Consider the following 25,411-nt stretch of genomic DNA (forward strand, 5'->3'; position numbering starts at 1 on the left):
AGGAACCTCCAAGGCTCCTGACTGTTTTGAAGCTTTGCTCCTGCCCCATCACCTCCAGTTTGTGTTCGTGGCAAATCAGCTGGGAAGACTCAGCCCCCCTAAGCCTCCCCCCCTCCCCCCCCACCCCCTCTGTCCCTGTTCTTACCAGACACTTCTCTTTGCTCTTAGGTTGCGTTCTAGTTGAAGAGAACTTTTCTTTGAAATGTCCTAAACATAAGGTACGTGCAATGACTTCCTCCCTTTTGATTCTCACCCCTTGGAGATCAGGGAACACTCCGCCACCTGCCAGGGCCGTCCCCCCACCCGTTTTGTCAGTGTTCTTGCCCTCCTGCATCCTCTAAATTGTTTCAGCTCTCCTGGGACCCTCCTGCTGATAACAGATGGGCGCCTTTTGGAGCATCTCCTCTAGGCCACAGCACATTTCACTGAGGTTACTAAAAGCCCATTCCAGCCAGATCTCAGGCAAGGGGGCGGGTTGGGTCGAGGGTGTGCTGCTCACCCTGGGCCAGAGGTCAGGGGGCCTCCCTGGGGTTTCACCAAACCCCAGAACCAGAGCTGGTTCCTAGGAAGCCAGACCAGTCCCGGATGACCTCCAGTTTACCTTCCTGCCTCAGAAATGCGTCCCCTCCGTCCCATCCTCCCTATTTGTACTTTCTCGGTGGCCGTCATCCTCCAGAAGAAGGGAAGGAATGGAAAGAATCCCGCTTGGGTTTCCTGTGCTCTCCCAAGGCTGGATTTTGCTCCTGGAATCTTCCAGCAGGGCTTGGGCAGGGGGGAGGGGTGTCCCTTCTTCCGGGGAGCCCACCTTGAAGGAGAGGAGCCCGGCCTGCCCGGTTCCCATGGGCTCATTTCCCTGGGGCTCTCGCCACGGACTACGTGCACGGCCGCTTGTTGGCGGTTAATCCGAGGGAGCTGGGCAGGCTGTGAGCATCTCCTCCAGATGGGGCGCACCTAAGGGGAGGGCTGCCGAGTGGGCAGGGAGGCTGGCCGTGACCCTGTGGTGGGGCTTTTCTTCCAGAGGCAGCTGTTGTAATGCACCCTCCGGGGTCTCACCTCCTCCACCGGGACAGGAGCCGGCGCCGAGCCCGGGCCCAACTCTCCCCTGGAGCCGAGACCAGGACCACCCAATTCGGCCCCTCGAGCGCTCACCTAAGCAGAGGCCCTCCCGAATGTGCTCGCCTCCCCCCCGCCTTTGGGCTTTGTCCCCCGCAAAGAACCTCCTCAGAGCATTTGTGGATTTGGGCTCCGCGCCGAGCCGTGCCCAGAGCTCTCTTCCCAGGTGGCCAGAGGGCAGAGGGAGGGGGCCGGCACGTCCGGCGGGGATCGCCCATCCTCGGGCCTCTACGTCTGACTCTGCCCCGACTCCCCCCTCCTGGCAGGCTGCCTCCGGGGCCAGGCCAGACGAGAGGCCGCTCCTGCCTGCCATGTTCTTCCGGGTCCCGGCCGGAGGAAGGCAGGGCCGGAAGAGCCACGTGCATGCCCCGGCAAAGCCCGGCTCTGTTAGTGTAGTGGAAGAAATGTCCCGTCCTTGGCCGTCCGCAGGGTCCCCGCGTGGCCCTGGGGCCGGTGGCAGGGGGGCGGCCCTCCTCGCTCGCTGACTGTGACCTGGGCTCGTCCCCTCCTTGCCTCGGTTTCCTCGTCTGTAAAATGGTGGGGTTTGACCGAGTGATTTCTGAGGTCCCTTCCAGCCCGAACCCTGCGGCTCCTCGGCTTCTCTCCCTCCCCCGAACCTGTGGCTCATCGGCCTGAAAATAGCAGTCGGCGACCGGAGGGTCAGGAGCCGGGCGGGGCCGGGGGAGCCGCCCCCCCCGGGCGCCCCTCCCCCAGCCAGCGTGCAGAGGGTGGGCCACGCGTGTATATATAGGTGTAACACACACGTGATAACGCAGCACACATCATATTTAGCTGTTCACCCTCATCGTGCTCTATGGGCATGTGTGGCTCGACGACGAGATCTGGAGTCGGTGCGGGGACGGGGACGCGCCGCGAGGCGCCCAGCCGGGGAGCACGCGGCCGCAGACAGGTATATCATGTGTATAAAATATATATGTACTGTTCTATATATATATGTTATATATAATGTATATATGTCGGAGACGCGCTCGCTTCTGTCACCACATGGTTCCACTGCAAGCAGCCACCTCAGGCCTCGCCGCGCGCCAGAGCCCGCCTGGCGCATCTGTGTGTGTGTGTGTCTGTGGTCCTCCGCTTGGCTCGCCGGCCGCCGGGGCGCCCCGCCGAGCTCCCCCGTCTTAGTGGCATCATGTACATATGACTGTAAAATGGTAAACGTGTGTATTATATATTGCCTCATTATATAGTGTATATATATGTATACATATACATATATATAATATATATGAAGACTGTAAAATGTTAAGGACTAGTGTTCTTATTAGTATATTGCTTCACACTGAAGATTGTGTGTTAACGAGCTGTTTCTAAAAGATGTTTATTTTCCTTAAGAGTAAAAAAAAAGAAAAAAACAGGTCATTGCATTAAAAAAACCGTCAATAAAGATACAACAATTGTTTTGGAAGTCTTCGGGCATGGACTTGTGGCCTCTAACCTCTCCTCCCTTCTTCCTGGCAGCAAGATGGCGGAAGGGAGGGTGGGGGCAGGCGATGAAGAGGAGCCCAGCTCTGCCCCTGCCCTGGGGAGAGCTGGGGGGGCCTACAGCGCCCAGGCGGCCTCCCGTCAGTCACCCAAAGAGGGTGGAAGCCCACCGAGAATCTAGGATTGGGAAAGGGAGGCCTCACATTGCTGGCAGGCTTTGGTCCCCCCAAAGCCCAAGGAAGAGCCCCAGTAACCAGCCCAGCAACCTTAGGTCCATCAGGGCCAGAAAGTCTGTCCCCAACCTCCAGCAGAGGGCCTGCAGGAAGCCCTTCCAACAGCCCCCAGCCTTGGCCAAGGTTCTCCAGTTTTACTTCACCCAGCAAAGCTCTCTTGCTGTCCAACCAGCAGAGGATCCTGGGAGAATTTAGGAGCCAAGGGCTAGCTTTCCAGGCCCAAGCTGGTTTGGCCTTCGGTGGAGGGAGGGGGATGTATTCCACAGGCTTAGGAAATGAGATGTTGAAGTGCAGACACGGCTGTGTGCCAGACCCTTGCCGGTGCCTCAGTTTCCCCACTCACCGCCCCCCAGTTCTCCCTAAGCTGTCTGTTGCTGAACTCCTGACTGCCCTATAAAGGTCCCCCTACAGAGGAAGCAGAAGCTCTGCAGGGTCTCCTGGGCTGCATCCCCTTCCTTGGAGTCTGAAGGTTTCTTTGAAGTATGTGGATGGGTGGATGGATGGATGGATGGAAGGATGGATGGATGGGTGGATAGATGGATGGATGGATGGATGGATGGGTGGAAGGATGGGAGGATGGATGGATGGGTGGATAGATGGATGGGTGAATGGATGGAAGGATGGATGGATGGATGGATGGATGGATGGATGGGTGGAAGGATGGGAGGATGGATGGATGGGTGGATAGATGGATGGATGGATGGATGGATGGATGGGTGGATAGATGGATGGATGGATGGATGGATGGGTGGAAGGATGGGAGGATGGATGGATGGGTGGATAGATGGATGGATGGATGGATGGATGGGTGGAAGGATGGGTGAATGGATGGATGGATGGGTGGATAGATGGATGGATGGATGGATGGATGGATGGAAGGATGGATGGATGGAAGGATGGATGGGTGGATATGGGAATCTCTTGACTCACCCCCAATCCAGACAAGTCTGGAAATCAGTCCAAAAGTGATAGGGCTGGAAGGAAGCCCCGAGTCGTGCCTAGTCCAGCCCCTGCCCGGAGAGTGAAGAGCCGGGGCTCAGTCTGAAATGGCGAAGATGGTGATGATGGACCTGCCTGACCTGCTGGGCCCCGTCCACTACAGGGCACAGCCTGATTTCTTCAAAAATCGAACCCAAATTATAAATAATTTCTCCTTTTAATTTTCTGTACAAAACTCTTCTCACACTATGAAAATAAAAGTTTGCCAAGGAAAAAAGTAGTACAGGCGTCTCCCAAGACTTCAGGGAGGCTAGTGCAGTGGCAAGGAGATGTAGTGACAATATATACATATGTACAGGGTCAGCCACAAGGCCCCCGACCTGCTCCCTCCTCATCTGGGGGGGGGGGCGTGGTAGCCTGAGACCAGAGACCTTGGCAAGGGTGTGGGCCAGCCCCAGGGGGAAGGGGGAAACGGGGGGAATCTACTCTGGTGGCAGAGCCTGAGGAATGAGGATAAAGTGGGAAAGGGTCTCCCCTGCGGGCACATGTGGCTGCCCACAGGTGGGGGTCAGGAGCCCCTCAGCCCCCTCGTTATTTTGGCATGTGAAGACACCCAGAGAGAACTGGGGGGGGCGGGGGAGGGGGGCGAATAGGCCTCTGGACCCAGGGGTTCTCCTCCGGTCATGAAAGGCCTTTCTTTCCCTCAAACCCTCCTGGACGCCTTGAGGTCAGGGACTTCCTCCCCCAAAAAAGGGGAGAGGGGGAGTCGTACAGAACACACTAGGTGCTGCACGGAGACGAAGCAGCCATTCGGGGTGGCGTCCGTGCTTTCATCGAGATAGGAACCCCCCCTCCCCCCGAGGGCTTGGTAGAAGGACCAGGGTGCCGAGCACACTATGGGTCAAAGGTGGGACTTGAACTGGGGACGTCCAGGCTTTGGGAGCAGCTTGAAGGCAGCACTGAGGACGGGCCCTCCACAAGACCCTGCAATCTCCCAAGGGACCAGCAGAGGTCAGCAGCATCTCATCCTGCTGCCTACCAGGAAGCCAACTGGGGAAAACTATGGCCCCTTTCTGGCTTTTCCCAGCCTCTGGGGCCCCTGTGGGCACCCCCACCCCCTCCTCAGCCACCATCTGAGGGCCCATTACTGAGGAGAAGGCAAGTTTTCATTAGCTGCGGCCCATTAAACACAGTAAATCACGGGATTCAATACCCAGTGATTAGAGGGGAGGGAGGTGGGGAAGGAGAGTGCTGCGGCCCCTTCCGCAAAGGGCCGAATCACCCAGACAAAATTCCTCCGCTCTGCCCCGCCCCCGCCCCGGCCCCAGGGGGATGGGTCTGGGCCCTTTGAAAGGGTCAGATTCAGAGCTGGAAAGGGGGTTCCTTTGCGGAGAAGAAAAGGGATGGTCCCGGATTTGTTCTGTGACTCGGTGGCTTCTCTGGGTTGGGGGAGAGCAGAGGTCTGGAGAAGTGCTGGCTGCTGCGGGTCCTGCTGGGCCAGTGGAGGTGGTGATGGAGAAAGAAGGGAAGGGATCTCTGGGACCAGAGGGCCTTGGGGACGTCGCCGTGGCAACCGGGTTCAAAGGTCGGCAGTGGGGCCCAGGGCTACCCTGAGGTGACAGTGGTGCCGCTGCCCAGTCTGATAATCATCTGCTGGCAGTCGTGGAGCATCCTCTTGTCTCCCAGCTTCTCCAGGGTCCGGGCGGCCTCGGCCAACATGCCCACTCGCTGGCCCGGCGCCGACAGGAAGGTCGGGGGCAGATAGCAGCAGGCGAGCAGCAGGGCCTCCGCGTGTTCCCTCTGGGTGGGCCGAGCGTCCAGCTCACCTGCTGTAGGCAAAGGGGACGGACGGTGGGTTGGCGGGGCTGGGAGAGGGGACGGAGGGCCCGGACACAGCTGCCAGGACCCGAAGAGAGTAGCGGGCAGACCGGGGAGGGGTGTGGGGAAGGGACGAGCATTTATTAAAGGCCCATTTTGTGTCAGGCGCTGGGCCAGCGAGGGTCTTACAAACATTTATTGCACTGCATTGTATGCTATAATGTGATGTTTCTAGCATTATAATCGTTATCATTGGACAATTGTAGTATAAATCATAACGTTGTTATAATATATATGCCATATTATAGTATAGTATATCGAGCCTCATGACAATTCTGGGAAACAGACGCTCTTAAGATCTTCTTTTACAGTTGAGGAAACTGAGGCAGACAGCAGTGAAGTGGCTTGCTCTCGATCAGTTCAGTATCTAAGGCTGGATTTGAATTGTGAGGCCCAGGCCTCTTCTAGCCACTCCTTTTCTAGGAAAAGTACAGCTTGGTCCCTAGGAGGAAGCAGGGGCCGTGGGACTCCCTTCCTGTCATGATCCCCCACTCACATCCTTTGCTGCTCAGGGCCACCCTTCTCCTCAGGCTGCGGTCCAGGAGCTGGTGAGTCCGAGTGGGGCTGGCTCCAGCCATCAGTCGAGCGGTAGCTTCATGTAAGAACACCTAAGAAAAGGAGTCGGGGCTTTGGAAAGGGGGTGCCCTTCCCCAGGCCCACAAAGCTCCCAAAGTCCTCACAATTTCCCATAAGTAGCGGGGGGGGGGGGACGGTCTCCCCTCAGCTCCTGTGTCAGGCCACCAAGTTCTTTGCTAATCCTTCCCACCTTCAAACCTTGGTCTGGCACGGCCCCTCTCCCCCCGCCTTTCCTGGGGCCCTGGTGCCGGTGCCCGCCCTCATGCTGCCCCTACCCAAAGCCCTGGGCAGCCTTCCCCACTTCTGCTCCCCCACAAAGCTACAAATGCCCTCCTCGGCCCCCAGCTCGACCCTCTCTCCCATCTCCTGTGCTCGCTGGGACAGCAGGGCTGGAACTTGGGCTACGGCAGTAACCGTCCCCCCGACCGCCTTCAAACAACCAGCCCAAGATTACTCGACTACAAAAGGGACGAATACGGAAGTGGGTTTGGGGTGACAGGACAACTGTCTGGGAGGGGGGAGGGAACAAGAATCAGGTAACCAAGGGAAAAGCTTAAACATCAAAGAAAATGGAAGGAACCAGTCTCAGGGCGGCCTCCTCCACAGAGCCTTCTCTGCCCTGCCCAATCACTGACCTTCAGAGGCAGCCAGACCTAAATTCAAATCTAGCTTCAGACACTTACTGCCTGCCTCAGTTTCCTCAACTGCAAAATGAGGACCCTAATAGCACCTAATAGTTCTCAGGTTGTTGTGAGGATCAAATGAGGTATTTGTAAAGTGCTCAGCACAGTGACTGGCATGTTGTAGGTGCTTAATAAACCTTCCTTCCTTCCTTCCTTTTCTTCCCTCCCTCCCTCCTTTCCTTCCTTCCCTCCCTCCATCCTTTCCTTCCCTCCTTTCCCTCCCTCCTTCCTTCCTTCCCTCCCTCCCTCCTTCCTTCCTTCCCTCCCTCCTTCCCTCCATCCTTTCCTTCCCTCCCTCCCTCCATCCTTCCTTCCCTCCCTCCCTGCCTCCATCCTTCCCTCCCTCCCTGCCTCCATCCTTCCCTCCCTCCCTCCTTTCCTTCCTTCCCTCCCTCCCTCCTTTCCTTCCTTCCCTCCCTCCCTCCTTCCATCCTTTCCTTCCCTCCTTTCCCTCCCTCCTTCCTTCCTTCCCTCCCTCCCTCCTTCCTTCCCTCCTTTCCCTCCCTCCATCCTTCCTTCCCTCCCTCCCTGCCTCCATCCTTCCCTCCCTCCCTGCCTCCATCCTTCCCTCCCTCCCTCCTTTCCTTCCTTCCCTCCCTCCCTCCTTTCCTTCCTTCCCTCCCTCCCTCCTTCCATCCTTTCCTTCCCTCCTTTCCCTCCCTCCTTCCTTCCCTCCCTCCCTCCCTCCTTCCTTCCTTCCCTCCCTCCATCCTTCCTTCCTTTCCCTCCCTCCCTCCCTCCTTCCTTCCTTCCCTCCCTCCCCCCTTTCCCTCCTTCCTTCCCTCCCTCCCACCTGTCCCGCCCCCAGGGGCCTCTTCCTCCTCTGCCCCCTAATGCCTGTTGGTGTAGAACTCTTCCTTGTGGGCGAGGCCGGCTTCCACTCAGGACTGTGAGTCCCTAAAGGCAGGGCCTGCCTCTTCTCTGTCGGAGCCAGCATTTGGCCCAGGGACGTTAGACAGACGGGACCACAGAGCCGAAGCGGCAGGGATGGGGGCTGGGCCACTCACCCTCCTCATGGCAGGCCGGAAGGACTGTGCCAGACGCCGAAGACTGCTGAGGTCCTGCTGGAAGCCTCGAAGTTCCAGGGCCGAGGCCTGGTGCCCACAGCCGGGGGGCTGAGCGGCCGCCACCTGCTGCTGCCACAGGCTGGTGCGGGTCACCAGGAGCAGATCGCACAGCAGGAGCTGGATGGCCTGCAGGGCAGACGGGGCGCAGGTGAGGGCCAGGGTGGCCCTCCCCATCCCCCACGACCCGAGGCCCGCAGTGGGCCCCCGGGCAGCCTGCGCTTGTCTCCAGGTCCAGAGAGCTCTGGACAGAGCGGGCCGGGCCAGCCGCTGACCAGCCCGGATGCGGGAGGCGCCGAGGGTTTCCCCGCCGCCAGAGCTGGCAGAAGCCTGAGTCGGGTCTAGACCTCCGGCCTCTCGGCCCCTGCGGCGAGCAGGGGCTGCCTTTACCTTGTCGATAGAAGCGGCTGCAGAGGGCCCGGCGGCCAGGCTGTCCCGCAGGTAGCTGCTGGCCTTCTCGCACTGGCTCAGGCTGGCCTGGCCGAGCTCCTGCTTCTGCTTCCCCAGAAGCGTCCTCGCCGCCTTGAAGGAGTGCAGGGCGGCCCGAGGCAGGGGCTTCCTGCGCACAGAGGAAGGGCTGCCAGGCTCACTCCCGCCCAGCTGGCGGGGGAACCTTCCCAAAGGGGAACGGAAGCAGGGTGCTGGGCCTGGACACCCCTTCCCACTTTGGGCCCCCCGCTTCACAGGGTGCTGGGCCTGGACACCCCTTCCCACTTTGGGCCCCCCGCTTCACAGGGTGCTGGGCCTGGACACCCCTTCCCGCCTTGGGCCCCCCGCTTCACAGGGTGCTGGGCCTGGACACCCCTTCCCGCCTTGGGCCCCCCGCTTCACAGGGTGCTGGGCCTGGACACCCCTTCCCGCCTTGGGCCCCCCGCTTCACAGGGTGCTGGGCCTGGACACCCCTTCCCGCCTTGGGCCCCCCGCTTCACAGGGTGCTGGGCCTGGACACCCCTTCCCGCCTTGGGCCCCCCGCTTCACAGGGTGCTGGGCCTGGATGCCCCCCTCCGAAGCCCCACAAGGGCAGGGCCGGCCAACTCACTCGGAAGCCTGCAGGGCCTTCGGCATGTAGTCCACCATGGGGTAGAGAGACTCTGCCCCCTCCTCATCCCGCTGCAGCCAGTGAATGACCACCGTGACGAGGGACGCCCACCACTTGGCCACGAGGTCGGTCCCTGCCGGAGGGGAGAAGAGACAGACTGTTCCCCACTTCCGGGGCCTAGTGGACCGAAAACGCCCTCATCTTGGGGTGGGCGGGCCGCCCCGCCCTGGTGGTCTGCCCTCCCCCAACCCAGCCCCACAGAGGGGAGCAAAAGGCTTACCGGGGGTGGTGGCCACACCTGGACCGCCGGAGAAGGCGAGGGGGGCCCCGGCCGCGTCGGAGCAGCCATTCAGCAGCTGCAGGTAGCCGAGGGCGTCCGAGAACTCTCTGCAGTGGGGCAGGGAAAGGCCGTGTGGAGAAGGGCCGTCAGCGGCCTGGGAGGAACGAGACGCCCCCAGCCCGGCGCCGGCTCCTCCCTGGCTCGCTGTGGGATGGGGGTGGCCAAAGGCTCCTCCTCTCGGCTCCCCGGTCTGTCGGCTCACGCCCCCCCCTGGCCCCCACTGCCTCCCAGGCGACCCCCCCGGAGCTGGGACAGGAATTCCTTCCCTTGTGCCGAGCAGGCCGGTCGGGGGGACGGATAGAAGACGGGGCGCTGGGCAAAGAGCCCGAGGGGGGCCCCCACTCACCTGTCCCCGTCGGCCGGCGCCGGGCTCTGCTCGGGCTTGGCCACACAGCCCAGGGCTTTCTCCAGCAGATGCTCCCGAAACAGCTGCGTCACCTGGGCCAGGGGGTCCACTGGCAGAGAGAGAGAGGCGTGAGCCGAGAGGAGCCCCCGCAGGAGGGGCCTTGGCAGGGCCAGCGTCGCTCAGCACTGGGCATGGCGGCTGGCGGGCGGGGAGGAAGAGGGAGCGATGGGGAGAAATTCAAAGGGAGCCCCTCAAAGGCCCCGCCCGCCCCCCACCAGGCAGGCAGAGGGGTCCGAGGAGGAAAATGGCCTTCGCTGTGCAGTGACCCGGGACAAGGATGCGCGTCCAGGGGAAGCCCCAGCGCTCTCGTGGCAGTCTGCGCTGGGGGGGGGGGGTTCCCCTGCCCCAACGCCAATACGGGAGGCTGTTCTGCCATACACGTGTGGCCCAGATTGAGAAGAGGGGGAGGGGAGGAAACCGACGGCTGCTGGGGGGCTTCGGAGAGCCTGGTGGAGTTGTGAACCGCTCTGACTAGTCTAGAAAACCCCTCGGCAGGCCTCTAGACGGACACAGGCAAAGGCCTCCTCGACAAAAATCCCCTTTTGGTTGTGGCAAAGAACTGAAAATAAAATGGCGCCCATCCGCGGGGAAGTGGGGCTCCGTGAGAGGTCAAGGAAGAGGCCTTCCCAAGAGCGGCCCTCTGCGACCTCGGGTGAGGGCTGGGCCCAGGCCTCTGTGCTTGGGGAGAGAAGGGAGCGCCACGGCCCCGCCCCCACCCCTGGGGGGGCCCCTGCCCCCCTTCCCGTGGCCGATTTTCAGGATTACACCAAGATCGGGCACACGTGGGTCAGGAGAGCAACAGAAGGTGCCAGAACAGCCCCAAAAGCTGCTCGGAGGGGGAGCTGCGGAGGCAACGCACACACGGAGGCTGGTCAGACGGGCTGGTCAGGACGCCCAGCCGCGGACGCGAGCAGCGCAGCCACCTGTCGGCCTCCCTGAGCTGTCATCGTCCTGCTCGTGGTCAGTGGAGGGGGAGGGAGGGGGAGCAGGGATAGAGGGGGGCTACCTGGGCTCCCGGCGGAGCTGTAGAGGCTCTCCCGAGGGCTGCTCCTCACTGCCCAGTCTCCGTCCACAAAGAAGCGATGTCCCACGGGGTGGCAGAGCCACTGCATGGCGGGGGGCACGGTGCCACTCTGGGCCAGGCACACGTGGCGGGCACTGCTCAGGAAGAAGCGCTGTGGGCGAGGAGGAGCTAACCTGAGCGCCGTGAGCGGTGGGGACCCTCCCGGGTCCGGCCCCAAAGGGAGCCCCTCCTGAGAAGAGGCCTGGGGCAGGCCGACCCGAGACCCAGCCAATGGCGCCGCCAGAGGCGGGCAGGCTGGAGGCCCCGCCCACTCCCAGGCTCCGCGGCCTGGCCCTCTGCAGCTCTGCAGCTCGGCCACAGGGGGGCAGGCCAGGCTGGAGGCCCCGCCCACTCCCAGGCTCCCCCGGGCCTGGCCCTGCCGCCTTACCGTCAGGAAATGGAGGGCGCGAGGAAAGCTGGTCTTGACCCGGAGGGCCACAGCCACGTAGATGTCGGCCAAGGTGGCCGCGGAGATGGAGCCGCCGGCGCACTCGGCCAGGTTGAGGGCGCTCAGGGCCAGGTTGAGGGCGGCCAGGGGGCCGCTGCTGTACTTGCCTGGGGGGCCAGAGGACGGGGGTCAGGAGGGCGGGGGACCAAGGGCGCGGCTCTCCAGGAGGGCGGGGGGAGGGGCGGCCCACCTGTCATGTGCAGCTGGTGCAGCTGATGGTAGACGAGGGCAGCATCCCGGGAGCTGGCGCGGACGTCGGCCTGCAGCTCGCGGTCCCGGAGGAGGCCCCCCGCGCGGTCGGCCAGCCAGCGGCCTAGCCAGAGCCGCTGCAGAACGTGGCGGATGAGGTTCCAGAGCAGACTGCAGGCCAGGTCCAGGTGGGAGGTGGGCAGAGGCCGGCCCAGGGCTCGGAGGGCCAGCCACAGGTGCTGGGAGGCCTGGGCAAAGTCCCCCTGAGGAAGAGGGGGGTCTGCGCTCAGCGGGCAGGGCTCCCCTTTCTCCACACCCCTGAAGCAGCTAGTCAGTGGCACTAGCAGGGGGTGCGGCCGGAAGATTGGGGTTCACTCTGCTTCAGACATTTCGCTGTGTGACCCCAGACCCCCTGAACCTGGCTCGGGGCCCTCCCCCCATCTGTAGAATGGGGAGAACAAGAGCGGGATGGGCGGTGAGGACTAAGGCAGGCCCAGGAGACGCTCAGGGAATGCAGAGCCAGGCCTGGAGACGCAAGGTCCTGGGTTCAAATGTGGCCTCAGCCTCCCAGCTGAGTGACCCTGGGCGAGTCCCTTGACCCCATGGCCTGGCCCTGAGCACTGCCTGGGAGCCAGTACCCAGCCTTGATCCCGAGATGGAAGGGAGGGTCAAAAAGGAGGAAAAGCTGCTTTCTAGGACCTCCTACTTGACACATTCAAAATAAGTAAGACGGTCTGCAGAGGGGGGCAGGGATGGCGCAGTCTGGATGGCGTCCAGGACGGGCTGTTCCGTGCTGGAGGCCATCTTGGCTGGGCCGCAGAGCCGGTGCGCCACCAGGCGGGCTAGGGGTCCTCCTCCCGGGACGCCTCATTTCGGGCTCTCACAAGGACCCATGGGGAAGGGCGTTGTAGAGGAAAATAAGAATTCTCTCTAGAGAGATGTCTGGCCGCCCTGCGGAGAGGATCACACGGGCTCAATGTGGGAGGCTTTTCCCGCAGTCCAGGCAATGGAGAGGGCAGGCATTGGGAGGGAGAACCGGCAAGATCTGGCCACCAAGGACACAGGGGAGGCCGTGAACGATGGGCATAATTAAAAGGTGGGGTAGATTGAAGGGAAAGAGCAATAAGCTGAGATCAGAAAGCCCGCGGGCCGTCTGCGTGACTATCCAGCAGGTGACTGGAAAACAAGAGATTAGAGCTGAAGGGAAAGTTCACATTATCACAGATTGTAGAGCTGGAAGAGACTTGGCTAGGGCCACACAGCCAGCCTCTAACATGGGATTTGAATTCAGGCCTTAACTCCAAAGCCAACACTATTCATTGTGCCACCTCCTGCCTCTACAAGAATGGTAGATTTGACCGTCCTCTACATAGAGATGAATCCAGGGGACATGAGGGACAGCCAGAGAGAAAGGGAGAGCGTTCTGGGGCACTCATACACAAGGGAAGACACCCAGAGGATTGAACTGGGGCTTCCTTCCGTCTCAGGCCTGGACCCTGACTTCCTTCTTCTTCTGTATCAGAAATCCACAAACGATGGCCGAATCGGGCCCTCTGCCTGTTTTCGTGGCCCCCAAACTAAGAATGGATTTTACATCTTTAAAAACAATTAAAAAAAAGCAAAGTCAGGGTCCCTGGATGGCTTGGTGGATAGAGACCGTCCTGGAGGCGGGCAGTCCTTGCTTCCGATCTGGTCCCAGATACTTTCTAGTGTCCCTGGCAAGTCACGTAGAGACAAGGTGAGGGTTTAAAAAAAGCAGAGTCTACGCTATCTCACTGGCCAGTTCCAGCATCACCAAGTGCCTCGTGGACATCTCAGACTGGACGTTGGACTTCAGGCATTCCAAACTTAGCAAGTCCAAGACAGACCTCGTCCTCTTTCCCCCCAAACCCTCCTATTTTCCTATCTTTTCTGTTCCTGCCAAGGGCACCACCATCTGCCCGTGTCTGCCGCCACCCAGCCCGTGTGTCCCAGAGCCTTATTTCTACCTTGGTAACAGCTCTCTCCTCTGCACTCCCATAGGCACCCCTCCAGGCCCCTCTTTCCGGTTTCTTCCTATTCCAATCCACTAGAGACCAAAGGAATTTTCCCAAAGCCCAAGCCCTGCCTCTCCGAATGACAGTGGCTCCGCAGGACCCCAATGATCAGCTATTTGGCATTTCAAAGCCTCCACCCACCTCCCCAGTCTTCCCATAAATGACTTCCCTCTCCACATTCTACAGTGTTTTCACCTTCTGTAGGGGGTCTCTCCTGGCCTGGCCTGAGATTACACCCCATCTAATGGGTGTCTTATCTAATATGCACCTAGTTGCTTGCATGCTGTCTCCCCCATAAGCAGCGAGGTGGCTGGAATGGGGAGGTCCTGGGTTCCAATGTGGCTTCAGGTACTTCCCAGTTATGTGACCCCTGAGCGAGTCACTTAATCCCAACTGCCTAATCCTTTCCCTCCTCAGAATTGTTACTAAGAGAGAAAGTAAAGGCTTAAAAGAAAAAGGGAGGAAAGAATGCTCAGAAGAAAGGAGTCACCAGGTACTCAGGTCAAGAAATAAGATTCAGAAGAGAAAAGGCAGCTTCTGGAGTAGGATTATCTTTCTTCCAACCCCCCAAAAGATGGCCACCCATTCTCCAACTGGAGGGATGCCAGTGTTGGGAGAATGCTGACCAATGTTAACCTTATTCTCTAGTTCCTCTCCAACCTCCCAGGCTAAGTAAGGCTTCCCACCCCACTCCAGCTCTCCTTCCCCAGCGGACCCAGGCCCACCCTCTTACCCGGGCCAGATCCAAATCAGCCTGCTTGCGGTGTCTCCAAAATAAGATCGAGGGTCCTGAGTGGGGCCTGGTGATGGGCTCGCCATAGATGAAGAGGCGGATGAAGGCCGCCACGACCACCAACAGATTAAGCAACCAGAAAAACAAAGTGGGCAGTAGCCACTGAGACCAGCTGGGGCTACCTGGTATGGGGAGAAGATTGGGCAAGGTTGGGGGGGAGGTAAGGCAGTCCGACTCCTGCTCCTGCTTCGACCTGCTCTGCAGGTGCCAAGAACACCACCTTCTCCTCTCCTCTACCCTTCCCCACCTGCAAAATAAAACTGTTCTCTGCAGAGTGGCACTGGTTGTTTCCACTTTAGTGTGAATGTAAAACATCGTAACCCTCACTCTCACAGAACCAGACCTGGTAACCATTTTTTAAACCCTTATCTTCTGTTTTTGTATCACTTCTAAGACAGAGCAGTGGTAAGAGCTAGGAGTTAAGTGGCTTGCCCGGGAGTCACACAGCCGGGAAGTGGCTCATGCCACCCTGGAACCCAGGACCTCCGGATTCCAGGGCTGGTGCTCTATCCATGGTGCTACTTAGCTGCCGCCCCCATCTTCATCTTTATAGCTGAGTGTGGAATGACAAGTTCTATCCCTGTTCAAGTGGAGGTAGAGGGTGGGAAAGCCTTTCTCCAGCTCCCTGAAATCACACCCTACTCCACCTAAGACTGGCCCTGCGCTTGGGGGTCCTTCACACCCCCGATCATAGACTGGACTCACTTCTGGAGGGATACGGTGACATAGGAAAGACCCTTTTCCCAACAAGCCCCCTGTGGAAAGGAAAACTGATGCCAAGTCAACATGCAACTTCTTGAGGGCATACAACTGCCCAAGGAAGTGGCAATAATCCACTGCCGATCACACACGGGGGCTAAAAATCCTGTGTCCTTGGGAAACCATAGAGCTGACATTACAGCAAAATTTGGAACTAGATGTATTAAATTTCTCATTAGTTGAACAGGACAATCAAACTAACACCTACAACAAACGAGCAATTCAATCGTGGATAAAGAACTTGGAGGCAAAACAAATAAGGGATCCGGTTTTCACAACTAGGCAAGCCCAGCTTGCCTAGATTGTTATTCTATCAGGTGTGCAATACAATACATGCACAAGGACACTCTGGAACCCAAGCCGGGATCGATTCAGTGAGCCGATTTCGGACTGCACCTGGAATATCCTCTTATGCCATAAGAGTCTGTCAAAAATATAAAATGTGTATGCAGATGCATCAGGGAGTTTCTAAGACCAAAGGGCTAGGAGGTTGCCCCTTAGCATACACTCCATTTGAATGCATACAAATATATCTTATCAACATGCCAAAAGACAAAGGGTTTAAGTACTGCCTTGTGATCACAGACAGACTGACTAGATGGCCAGAAGTTTTTCCTGCCAAAAAGAACAATGCAGTGTTTGTGGTCAAAATCCTATTAAAAGAAATCATACCTAGAGTTGGGATTCTCACAAAATTGGACTCAGACCATGGGAGTCATTTCACTCAATCAATATTAAATGAAATTTATAAAAATCTAGGAATACAAGCAACTTATCACACATCATATCATCCCCCAAAGTTCAGGGCAAGTGGAGAGAATAAATAAAAATAAATTAATTAAATTAAATAATAAAAGGGAAAGTGGGTAAAGGGCTTTTAAATAAAGATATCAAAACATTAATAGGAAAATTTTGTGCAGAAACACACCTAACATGGATGGACATTCTACTATTAGTTCTGTTACATCTTAGAACAAGACTCAGTGGAGATCTGCACATCTCTCCATTTGAGATGCAATACGAACATGCAATTTGGCAAGGAAGGACTTGTAAACCAGCTTACGTTGCTATGTTCAGAGGAGACTCAATTGACAAAATATATACAAGCTTTACGAACAAGATTAGCAGAGTTACATGAAATGGTCTTGATACAACAAACAGTACCCCTGGATTACAATTTGCACAACATCAAACCAGGAGACAAAGCATACATAAAAAATTTCAATAGAAACTTGGCTACGGACATAAAATAGACTGGGCCACATGAAGTATTGCTTACTACCCCATCTGCTATAAAAATTGCAGGGAAAGACTCATGGTTCCACTGTTCCCACATAAAACCAGAAAAATCCAGCATCATTGTAACACATATAGAAGATAATTAGACAAAAGATAGTGCTGAGAAATGAAAACAAAAACTGATTAACATCAAAGTACACCACAAAGCAAAAACAGTGCCACTTAATGTTTGAGACAACCAGATCCCAATAGTCAAGTATGCCATAGCAACAAGAAGGCAACTTTCCAGCCCAAACAAAAAGATTTTAAAGCATCCCAGAGGAAAAGCATTAAGAAAAGCTACTAGAGAGAAGAAACAAAGAGAAAAAGCTGAAATGGACAGCTAAGACTTTTAACGTTGTAAATTTGTTTATACAAGAAGAGGACAGATAGAAAACGGAACTTATATGTAAGTCTGAGTGTGATGAAAGCATAAACCAAAATTAATTTCACATATTAAGGAAATAGCATGCAGCACTACATAACTTAGAAGAAAGAAGAGAGCCATCAGTCAACATGATAAGTGGAAATCTGAAGAAACTTGAGAAGTATCCATTCAACACAACAGTATTCGACACAAAACACAAAATCACAAACTGACATATATTAGGAGACCTTGTATAAATAATTGAGTGTCTGAAATTACATTTATGCAAAATGTAAATGTGTACATAGTTAGTTCCATAAGGTCTTAGGAAAATAGAAAGATCAATAGATATTTCTATTTGACTAACATCAGAATATAAGAACAATGTATTTTATTGCATTATATGTAAATAATCTCTGTAAATAATGTATATACTATAATTTAATAACAGTGATAGGGTCTGTAAATATGTAACATAGCATGTATATATGTTGTACATGAGATTAGGTTATAGATTAGACTAGGGATTTAGAGACTAGCTATAATAAGTAGGTAATAGATTAGGAGTAAGTTAAGCATAGCATAGACTTTTAGACATACTTGGGAATAGACTTCAGCTACATTTGCAGATAGTTTATTTGTAAAGCTGATGCTGGAATTGTGTTTAATGGAAATATATATATATAAAATAATTTGCAAATAATTATAGATAAATAAAATGGGAAAAATGTTTGTAGTAGTTTAACTTGGCAAGAGTAAGTAGTATTAGCATTAAGATTTAAATTTCTTTGTAATGGTTTTGTTCAAACATTTACTGTACTGAATTTATTATAAAACCCCATAACTACCCTTACCCAAAACTTTCCCGCAAAGAATTCCTTAGAGTAGATATGGTTAGCATAGAATAGTGATAGAGTAATTGAGGGAAGTTTATTATTTTGGGGGGAGTAATTAAAAAGTAGAGTTAGTAGCTTGGTAAGTATAATAAATAAGTGACCTTGGGAAGGTCATGACAGAAAAAGGGAATGATGTGGAAAGGAAAACTGAATCAGCCTTTGGATTTCTGCCACTGAGGTGGAACAAACAGCAGTTGGAATGTTAAAGTGAAAATATTGATAACGATGGCAGTTGGTGGGTGGGTGGGGGAGGGGCGACTGGGAGAGTGATAGTTGCTCTCAGGGGACTCTCTTTCCTGGCCCTCAGAATGGAAGGAGTGCTCTCTCCCTGTCTCTGGATAGAAGTACCTCTATTCCTGGATTTTTCCCAACTGTGTGCTCTACCTGGATTCCTGTGATCATGTCGTCGAACAAAAGGATTTATGGGGATCAGTCTGAACTTAAGGCTGGTCTTTAGGTGCATCAGCCGAAGAGACAGGCCCAACCAGCTCTGAAAGTCAGAACCTATTCTTCCTTTTACTATCTACTGCTAAGACTTTGAACTTAAGAAAACTAGCATAGATTGGCATAGACAGGAATAAAAGAAATCCTCCACCAGCCTGTGAGGCCTGGCCTCAGCTCAAAAGCTGAGAGGGATTCAAACCCAATCTGGGAAAAAGTATAGGGAACCCCTCACTCCTCTACCCTGATACCATCCCTATCCAAACTTGTTATTAAATTCATCTTTATTTAAATAACCTGCAGTCAGATAAGAGTAGAACTATCATTTCAGGAGAACATAGAGGGAGCAGAACCTAAGGACAGCCATTCAATCATAAGCAGTCATTATTGGACCCCTGCCAGGTGACCTTGGTCTGGGGTGTAAACCTTAAAATTTCTTAGACTTATGAATGTTGGAAATTTCCCCATTGGGAAATCTCATACTGGAAAAAAATTTCCTACTGATAGAGGGTCCTCGCCTACCTGCCCTGGGGTATCTTCAACATCAATCAATAGAGAAGACATCCCCTCAGGCTATCATAGGTGGCCCATTTCTCAGGAACCCCATTTTTCACAGATAGCCTCTCAGCAGGGGATATCTCTCTCCTTTTACTTCTCCATATTCCCTCTATCCCTTCAACTCCTCCATTCCCTGTTGCAAACCCTTCCTTATCCACTGTACCTCTTTAATCCTGAAGCCAAAGAGAATGCGAAGGCAGGTGGCTAGACAAGACTGGTCTCCTTTTCTGTAAAAACTTGCTCCTCTTTCAGACTTCAGGATTTTTATCCTTCTGGCACTGCCTTTTGCTTACTCTCTCGGGTTTGAGACCTGAAGGGTTTATTTTTGGTCTTTTCTTCTCTCCTTACCAAATATTTAACTGAATCATGTCAGTGCTATGTCCAAAAAAGGCCAATCAACTCATTTCTATTCCCATCCTTATGTCCAGAACACTGCAGTGGGCTTCTATTTTTTGTCCCTACCTTCTCCCCACTCCACACCATCCCACTCTCTGTTCAAAAACCTTCAGTGGATTCCTATTACCTATTGAGTGCATTTCTGTTTGGCATTCAAGGCTGTCCTTACACTGGCACCACCTAACTGTAAAATCGGATGACCTGTGTGGCCTTGGACAACTTAGCATTTGTCTCCATCCTTCATGCACTGCATTTCTCGCCATCATGTTTTGGCTTCCCCAAGCCTAGAATGCCTGCCAGAATCTGCTAGGTTCTTCCCCATCCTTTAAAATATAACTCGAAGAGATGCTATGATAGAAAGATTTAGAGCCACAGAACCCAGGTTCAAGTCTCTGCTATTTACTACTCAGGTAACCCTAGGCAAGATTTTTAACCCCTCCAGGATCTCGTTTTCTTCATCTATACAAACAAGTGACTGAATTGTGTTCTTAATGTTTTTCTCCAGCTCTGTGACCCAAAAAGATCCCTCCTCCATGAAGTCTTCCTTGCTCTCCTTTGTCCATAAGGACTTTCTCCTCTGTATAGATAAGTGACTGGGGAGGGGGACAGTAGGTGTTAATGTTAGACCTAGAGGTCAAGAACACTTGAATTCTAATCACGTCTCAGACGTTTACTAGCTGGGTGACCTGGAGAAAGTCACTAAATCTCTTTCAACCTTGGTTTCTTCATCTGTAGAGTGGGGATGAGAATGCCACCCACCTCCTAGGGTCGTGGGTTTTTAAATTATTAATGTAACAGTTTGTTGATTACATTAAAATTCCCAAGTATCTCACCTCCTTCCTCAAACCATAGAAGGTATTCCCTAACCCCCCCAAAAAATGTATATATAAATTATGTCTTTTCTGTTTCTATTTATCAGTTTTTCCCAGGATGCTTTTGAGAAACAAATGAAATAACCCACGGAAAGCGCTTTATAAACCTTTGAGAACTACATAAATGCTTGCTACTATTCTTAAAGCTTGTATCTCTTTTACGTGCTTATAGAGGATGGTTAATTCTGCACATCCCTAACAGAACATTAGCTCCATGAGGATTAGAATAGCACCTTTTAAAAACCGTCTCTCCACCAGTGGCTGTACATAGGAGGAGCTTAGTAAATACGTGCTGAATTAAATGAAATCTATTCTGCTCCCTGTCCTGAAAAACAGCTCTCAATCTCTGAGGGCTGATATAGCTTCTGTTGGCACCTGCAATCCCAACCCACCACAAACTCCCGGGAAACCAGCCTGGGGCGCTTTTCAGGGCCCTCCCAGGCCCCCCCTCTCAGAGTCCAGCTACATGCTTAGCAATCCTTCCTTACCTTTGTTCTCTGTGCCTAGCATGCTGCGTATGTGGTAGACAAAGGTGTTGTCTCCCTGGCTCTGGCCATTGTTCCTGCCCAGAAGGGAGGCCAGAGGGTTGAAGGAAAGGCAGAGGAAGACAAAGGCACACAGGGCCAAGCGTGATCGGTCCAGCATGCCCAGGCTGTTGGGAGAGGGGAGATGTTCCTGCTTCACCTAGAACACAAGGAAAGACGTGATGATGCCCCCACTTCTCACTACCCGAGAAAGCTGCTATACAACGGTCAAGGGAGCAGGCAGAGGAAAGGGACATCATGGCAATTCCAAGCCTACCACTGACCATGCAGATAACCTCCAGCAAATCGCTCCTCGGCAATCTCTAGATGTCAGAGTTCCACCTCCATCAAATGAGAGAATTGGCTTGAAAAGTTTAAGAATTCTGAGTAACGTAACGATCCCTCTTGATTCCAGAGGTAATGAAGTACGTATGCAGAAGGAAACACACATATGGCCAATGTGGGAACTTGGATTGCTTAACCAGAAACATTTGGGCCAAGGTTTTGTCTTTCTATTGACCCGGTGGGGGCAAGAAGAAAAAATAAGCCTTACCAGGTACCTTATTAAAATCTTAAAGTAAAATGAAGGTATTGATCTCTTGGCCTCTAAAACTTTCTTTCTTTTTCAAGAAAAACAGTTGTCTTAACAGTTCTAAAATGATGGCCAAGGCACAACGGGCAATGCTAGAAGTAAGGAATCGGCCCTTAATGACTTCTTGGTCAGGTCATGACCACGTAGACCAGGAGTTGGATTTACTCAGCCTGAGGGCGAGTTACCCAGAGAAAGCAGGTGTGCAAATGAACCCCCCAAAAGAGTAGAGGTGGGAATCAGGAGCCCTAGATTTTTAGCATTACCTCAGCTAATAACGCCCCCTATGACCTGGGGAAATAGCTTTCCAATTTGGAGCCTCAATCTCTTCCTCTGTAAAATAGGGTAGACTGAATAGCCTCAAAGGCCCCTTCCGGCATGATGAAGCCATTGTTTAAAAGATAAGGTGAAGAGGAGGCATTTTTATGATGAAATCTATACATTGACAGACTGGCTAGGGAGGGGGAAGCGACCTGGTACTCCATTTCAGTCGCTGGGACCAGAAAACATCTCAGAGATGGAAGGAGGCCGTTTGGGGGCAAATTAAAAAGATGTGACTTCCTATGGAATTTAACTTCACAAAGCTCATTCTCATCTGTAAAATAAGGGCCCTGCAGTTGTGAACTGATTCAACCATTCTGGAGAGCAAATCGAAACTAAACTCAAAGGGCTATCAAACTGCAATATGATCAAGCAATACCTCTACTAGGACTATATCCCAAAAGTGTAAAAAAAGGGACAAGGAAAAGAAAAAAATATATAAAATATATTTATAGCAGCTCTTTTTGTGGTGGCAAAATAGTGGAAATCAAGGAGATATCCCTCACTTGAGGAATAACTTTATAAATTGTTATATATGAATTTAATAGCATACTATTGTGCTATAAGAAATGACAAGCAGAGGGGCAGCTGGGTAGCTCAGTGGATTGCGAGCCAGGTCTAAAGACAGGGGGTCCTAGGTTCAAATTTGGCCTCAGATACTTCCCAGCTGTGTGACCCTGGGCAAGTCACTTGACCCCCATTTCCTAGCCCTTACCACTCTTCTGCTTTGGAACCAATACGCAGCATTGATTCCAAGACAGAAGATAAGGGTTTTTATTTAAAAAAAGAAAGAAAGAAAAAAGAAATGATAAGCAGGATGCACTTAGAAAAACTCAAGGAGACTTATATGAACTGAGGCAAAGTGAAGTGAGCAGAACCAAAAGAACATTATACACAGTTATAGGAATATATGTAAGGAAGATTAACTATGAAAAACTTGACTAGTTTCAGCAATAAAATGATCCAAGGTGGTTCTGAAGGATTGATTATTAAAAAAATGCTATCCACTTCCAGAGTGGCATCTGAATGCAAATCAAAGCTCTTTTTTTTTCTTGATTCTTTTTTTTCCGGGGGGGGGGAGACTGTGTTTTCTTTCACAAATGGCTAATGTAAAAAATGTTGTACGTGACTCCACATGTATAATCTATATCAAATTGTTTGCCTTCTCAAGGAGGGAGGAGAAAAAGGAAGAGAATTTAGAACTCAAAAAATTAAAAAATAAGAAATAATTGTTCATGGATGAGCACAGCCAATATAATTAAAAGGACAATCCTCCATAAACTAATCTATTTATTCAATGCCATCTCAATCAAATTGTCAAAAAATCATCGAGCTAGAAAAAATTTTTTAAATTCATTTGGAAGAAAAAATATCAAGAATATCAAAAGAATTAATTTTTAAAAAGTAAAGGGAGGAGTGCCAGTTTTTAAACTGTATTATGAAGCAATAATTATCAACTTTTCTGGCCCTGGCTAAGAAACAGAAAGGCAAATCAGTGGAACAGAATAGACAGTCACTACAAACAGTAGTAAAAGATTATAATGACCTTATATTTAACAAATGTATAGATTCAGCTACTAGGATAAGAAATCACTCTTTGGTAAAAATTGCTGGGACAATTGGAAGGTAATTTGGTAGAAACTAAGTGTAGCCCAATATCTTACACCATTCACTAAGATAAGATCAAAATGGATACAAGAACTAGACATAAAAGGAGATATAGCAAATTAGAAAAACCAGGAACATACTACTTATCAAATTTATGGATGAGAAAGGAATTTGTGAGTAAACTAGAGATAAAGCATTGTGAGATGTAAAATGGATAATTTTTGAAATGGCTTTGTACAAATAAAATAAATGTTGCCAAGATTAGAAGGAAAGCAGAAAATTGGGAAAAATTAGTCTCTTGGATAGAGGTCTTACATCTAAAATATAGAGAGAACCGTGTCAAATTTATGGGAATAAAAGCCATCCTCCAACTGATAAATCAGCAAATGATATGAACAGATAATTTTCAGATGAAGAAACCAAAAGCCATATATAAGTACATGAAAAAAATGTTATAAATCACTACTGACTAGGGAAGTCCAAACCAAAACACTTCTGAGATATCTCACACTCATCAAATTGGCTAAAGTGACAGCTGTTGGAGTGAATTTGGAAAAGTGAGGACACAAACACACTCATGGTGGAACCGTGAACTGATCCAACCATTTTGGAGAGCAATTTGGAATTACACCCAGAAAGCTGTAAAAACTGTGTATACTCTTGGACTCAACAATAGTATTACTGAGTCCATTTCCCAAGGAGATTAAGGGGAAAAATCTATAGGCTCCAAAATATTTATAGCAGCTTTCATTGTGATGACAAAGAACTAGAATTTGAGAAGATGTCCACCAATTGGGGAATGGCTAAACAAATTATGTTGTATATTGTACATGATTGTGATGGAATACTACTGTGCTGTAAGAAATAATGAACAGATTCATTCTTTTAAAAGTTGGAAAGAATTACATGAGATAATGAAGAGTGAAACGAGTAAAACTAAGCGAACATTATATATAGCTGTAAACATAACATTTGAAGAATAACTTGTGTTTATCTCCAGAAAATGAACTGGAAAATGGAAACATGAAAGGCATGATCTATATATACATATCTATTTGTCAGATGATGCCTTCTGTGGTGTGGGGGAGGGAAGGGAGAGGCTTAGATACCTGGAAATAAATTCTATTAATTTAAAATCTTTTCAATTTAATTAAAATTTTTTTCAAACAAATGTTAAAAATTGCCTTTACATGTAACCAGAAAAAAATATAAAACTTTTTCAAGAAAAATAAAATAAAGGTACTGAGCTAAAGGCTTTCCTTCTCCAGCTAGCTAGTACTGGGTTTTGAAATCAGAAAGAGCTGAATTTGAATCCTGCCACAGGGTGACTAGGCATTTAACATCTTGCTGCGTCAGTTTCCTCGTTTTTAAAGAAGAAATAACATATATAAAGTGTTTTTCAGGACAAAATGCTACTAAAATGGCATATCATATCCTGAAATCAATGATCCGAATCCCATGCTGAAAATATTGATTCAAATAGGGTTGAAAATGATGAGAAGACATATCCTAAAATATTAAGACAAATTCGGAGGGATGCTTTGAGATCCACGTCATAGAATCACAAACATTTTAGAATATCAGACAAGGAAAAGGGCATAAGGACCATCTACTTGCCCACACTCATTCTATACCCAAGCTCAGCCAGAGAATTAATCTGTCTACGATCTGATCTACAAAACTCCTACAAAGCATATCTTGGTACCCTTGTAAAAGACTGAGTGGCTATTTTGATATCTGTAGGTAAGGTCATGGAAGAGACTCCATGGCGGAGGCAATGAAATTAGTCAAGGAGGAAGTACCCCAGATAACCCCTAGCACCATGTTCTCCCACCAGATCAATCACCTTGGAGTCTTCAAAGAGCGGGCTATCGGGCTCTGAATCACTGCTATTGCCACTGCCACCACTCCCCAGGGACAGGGGGCTGCTGTGGGAGGGGGAGCCTGCATCAGAGGGTGGTGGGGTCAGTGCATCCATCATCTCCGGCTTGATAACCTCCATCGGTACGTCCATGCTCCCACTACTTCGTGATGACACCAGGTCTTTCAGGGATTCTGGGATTTGGCATGGAGAAGAGAAGACATAGACTGGAATTAGGGAAGGGTCCCCAGCCCCTACCTAGGCACAAAAAGGACCTAAACCAGCTACCCTTTATTCTGTCAGGTCCCCGCTGCCTTCTTATCCCAGAACACCACTCTCCATTCCTCCCAGAAGCTCCATTTTGAAGAAGGTCCCAGGACAGTCATCCTAAATTCCTTTCTTGGCTTTCATTCCGACTCCTGACTTTGCTACCATGTCTTTTCCCCACCCAACACCCTGACCCTCTTATTTCTCAACATCTTTTTATTTCATTTATTTGTTTGTTCTTCTTTCCCCATTAGAATGTTAGATTCCATACGGGCAGGCAATCTTTTCTTTTTGGCGGGGCGATGTTTGTATCCCCAGCACTTAGCCCAAGGACTGGGACATATGAAATGTTTAATAAATGCTTCTTGACTTGACTCCATCTGGTGAATCTTCCAACCCTTAGGCTGCCACAAGACTGGCCCCAAAGGCAG

The 25,411-nt window shown here is 51.6% G+C and overlaps 2 protein-coding genes and 1 long non-coding RNA gene across 12 annotated transcripts in view; 2 read left to right on the forward strand and 1 right to left on the reverse strand.

Moving 5' to 3' along the window:
• Positions 1 to 2,539, forward strand: part of RAI1 (retinoic acid induced 1) — a 268,555-nt gene extending 266,016 nt beyond the window's left edge. For all 6 annotated transcript variants that reach the window (XM_056804477.1, XM_056804476.1, XM_056804478.1 and 3 more), the window contains 2 exons: positions 169 to 218; positions 1,019 to 2,539. In XM_056804477.1, coding sequence (XP_056660455.1) covers positions 169 to 218; positions 1,019 to 1,033 — 65 coding nt within the window. In that variant the 3' untranslated portion in view covers positions 1,034 to 2,539. The remainder of the gene's footprint in view (positions 1 to 168; positions 219 to 1,018) is intronic.
• SREBF1 (sterol regulatory element binding transcription factor 1) overlaps positions 2,437 to 25,411 on the reverse strand; it is a 70,071-nt gene continuing 47,096 nt past the window's right edge. For 3 of the 5 annotated variants that reach the window (XM_056804481.1, XM_056804485.1, XM_056804483.1), the window contains exons 7-19: positions 24,699 to 24,907; positions 20,299 to 20,494; positions 14,184 to 14,365; positions 11,416 to 11,677; positions 11,166 to 11,332; positions 10,721 to 10,889; positions 9,655 to 9,763; positions 9,249 to 9,355; positions 8,969 to 9,101; positions 8,320 to 8,488; positions 7,873 to 8,058; positions 6,103 to 6,214; positions 2,437 to 5,557 (exon numbers count right to left, since the gene is read on the reverse strand). In XM_056804481.1, the coding sequence (XP_056660459.1) occupies positions 5,334 to 5,557; positions 6,103 to 6,214; positions 7,873 to 8,058; positions 8,320 to 8,488; positions 8,969 to 9,101; positions 9,249 to 9,355; positions 9,655 to 9,763; positions 10,721 to 10,889; positions 11,166 to 11,332; positions 11,416 to 11,677; positions 14,184 to 14,365; positions 20,299 to 20,494; positions 24,699 to 24,907 (2,225 nt within the window). In that variant the 3' untranslated portion in view covers positions 2,437 to 5,333. The remainder of the gene's footprint in view (positions 5,558 to 6,102; positions 6,215 to 7,872; positions 8,059 to 8,319; positions 8,489 to 8,968; positions 9,102 to 9,248; positions 9,356 to 9,654; positions 9,764 to 10,720; positions 10,890 to 11,165; positions 11,333 to 11,415; positions 11,678 to 14,183; positions 14,366 to 20,298; positions 20,495 to 24,698; positions 24,908 to 25,411) is intronic. The other 2 variants (XM_056804482.1, XM_056804484.1) reach the window with 1 other exon arrangement.
• Positions 9,812 to 14,523, forward strand: LOC130455431 (uncharacterized). Its single transcript, XR_008913392.1, has 2 exons — positions 9,812 to 10,674; positions 13,868 to 14,523. It is a non-coding gene; the product is annotated as an uncharacterized LOC130455431 (long non-coding RNA).

This window comes from Monodelphis domestica, chromosome 7 (assembly GCF_027887165.1).
Source record: "Monodelphis domestica isolate mMonDom1 chromosome 7, mMonDom1.pri, whole genome shotgun sequence".
Taxonomy (NCBI): Eukaryota; Metazoa; Chordata; class Mammalia; order Didelphimorphia; family Didelphidae; genus Monodelphis; species Monodelphis domestica.